A 1,728-nucleotide genomic window follows, 5' to 3' on the forward strand; every position below is an offset into this window, starting at 1 on the left:
GGTTTAGGGTTTAGGGTTTAGGGTTTGATCGCATGCAGGGGCCGAGCGAATCGCTCGCCCTAAGAAGATACAAAAACACCCTAAACCCTAAACCCTAAACCCTAAACCCTAAACCCTAAAGAAGAGAAACTGCCTATATATACATGGGCTTTTTGTTTCTTTTTTTCATTCATTAGGGTTTACGAATTAGGGTTTAGGGTTTAGAGCACAGGGTTTATAGTTTACTGTCTAGGGTTTAGGGTTTAGGGTTTAGGGTTTAGAGTGAATCCTTATACAAAAGCTAAACCCTCAGCTAGCTGGTGGCTAGCTGCTGGCTAGCTGCTGGCTAGCTGCCTCCAGCTAGGGATGAATAGGGGGTCTATACTCATCCGCCTAAACCCCAAACCCTAAACCCTAAACCCTAAACCCTAAACCNTAAACCCTAAACCCTAAACCCTAAACCCTAGACCCTAAACCCTAGACCCTAGAGCGTAAGAATGTAGTCTACCGTAGGAAAGAACAGCTGTGCGTTGAGCGCTTCTACCGAGGGTTTAGGGTTTAGGGTTTAGGGTTTAGGGTTTAGGGTTTTGTATATTTGTTGCCAGGGAAAGGCCCCTAAACCTAATGAGCGACCGCAGGGTGTTTAGGGGGGCCCCCTTTAAGCTGCTGCAGGTGCGGATACACCCCAAGGGTTTAGGGTTTAGGGTTTAGGGTTTATGAGGGTTTATGAGGGTTTATAAGGGTTTAGGGTTTACAGCCTCGTATGCAGTGTTTAGGGTTTAGGGTTTAGGGTTTCACAGTAGGTAAAGAAAAGCTAGGGTTTACGAGAGGTGGGCCTGAGACATTCTGCTCTACGTTTCAGGGTTTAGGGTTTAGGGTTTAGGGTTTAGGGTTTAGGGTTTGTGTGGTTCAGAAGCAAACAACAGATGCTTCTTCCTCCTCTATACTGATGAGAGAGAAACTGCTGCGGGCGCAGCGGGCCTCTGTCCCTTCTCCTTTCCTGCATCAGCAGCAGCAGCAGCAGCAGCAGCAGCGGCAGCAGCTGCAGCAGCAGCTGCAGCAGCAGCAGCTGCAGCAGCAGCAGCAGCAGCAGCAGCAGCATGCACGAACAGTTGGCGGTAGTTCTGCTGCTGCATCTGCTGCTAATCCTTCTTCTTCTGCTCCCTCCTCTGCTGCAGCAGCAGCAGCAGCAGCAGCAGCAAGCAGCAGCAGCAGCAGCAGCAGCAGCAGCAGCAGCAGGATGAAACTAGGGAAAGAAGTAGCGCTGCAGACAGACACACACATAGTGCAGCTATCAGCAGCAGCAGCAGCAGCAGCAGCAGCAGCACAAACAGATATTTATAAAGACAGACCCGTTTCTCCTTTTGTTGCTATCCGAGCAGAAGCAACAGACGTACAAACACAAATACAGGATGGTGATCTATTTAATTTCGATGAGTAAACCCTAAACCCTCATAAACCCTAAACCCTAATCTTAAACCCTAATCCTAAACCCTCATTTCAAACCCTTGTCATATACCCCTTCGTTGGGGTTTAGGAGGGGTTTTGGGGGTTTATTAAAGCTAATTAGGGTTTATTAGGGTTTATTAGGGTTTATTAGGGTTTAGGGTTTACTAGGGTTTATTAGGGTTTGTTAGTGTTTTCTAGGGTTTAGTAGTATATATTCGGGTTTAGAGGATTTCTAGGGTTTAGGGTCTAGGGTCTGCGATGTATCGTCTAGGGTTTAGGGTTCACTAGGGTTTAGGGTTT

General features: G+C 47.5%; 1 protein-coding gene across 1 annotated transcript; it reads left to right on the top strand.

The window, feature by feature from the left end:
- Positions 1-603: 603 nt before the first annotated feature.
- EMH_0077130 (radial spoke 3 protein, putative) lies at positions 604-1,420 on the top strand (the record flags this gene model as incomplete). The annotated part of the gene is made up of 2 exons (XM_013499818.1): positions 604-651; positions 893-1,420. 2 exons carry the CDS (start codon positions 604-606, stop codon positions 1,418-1,420), a joined length of 576 nt encoding a protein of 191 aa, XP_013355272.1.
- Between the last annotated feature and the right edge of the window lie 308 nt (positions 1,421-1,728).

Source organism: Eimeria mitis, genomic scaffold (assembly GCF_000499745.2).
Source record: "Eimeria mitis Houghton genomic scaffold, Emh_scaff4705, whole genome shotgun sequence".
Taxonomy (NCBI): Eukaryota; Apicomplexa; class Conoidasida; order Eucoccidiorida; family Eimeriidae; genus Eimeria; species Eimeria mitis.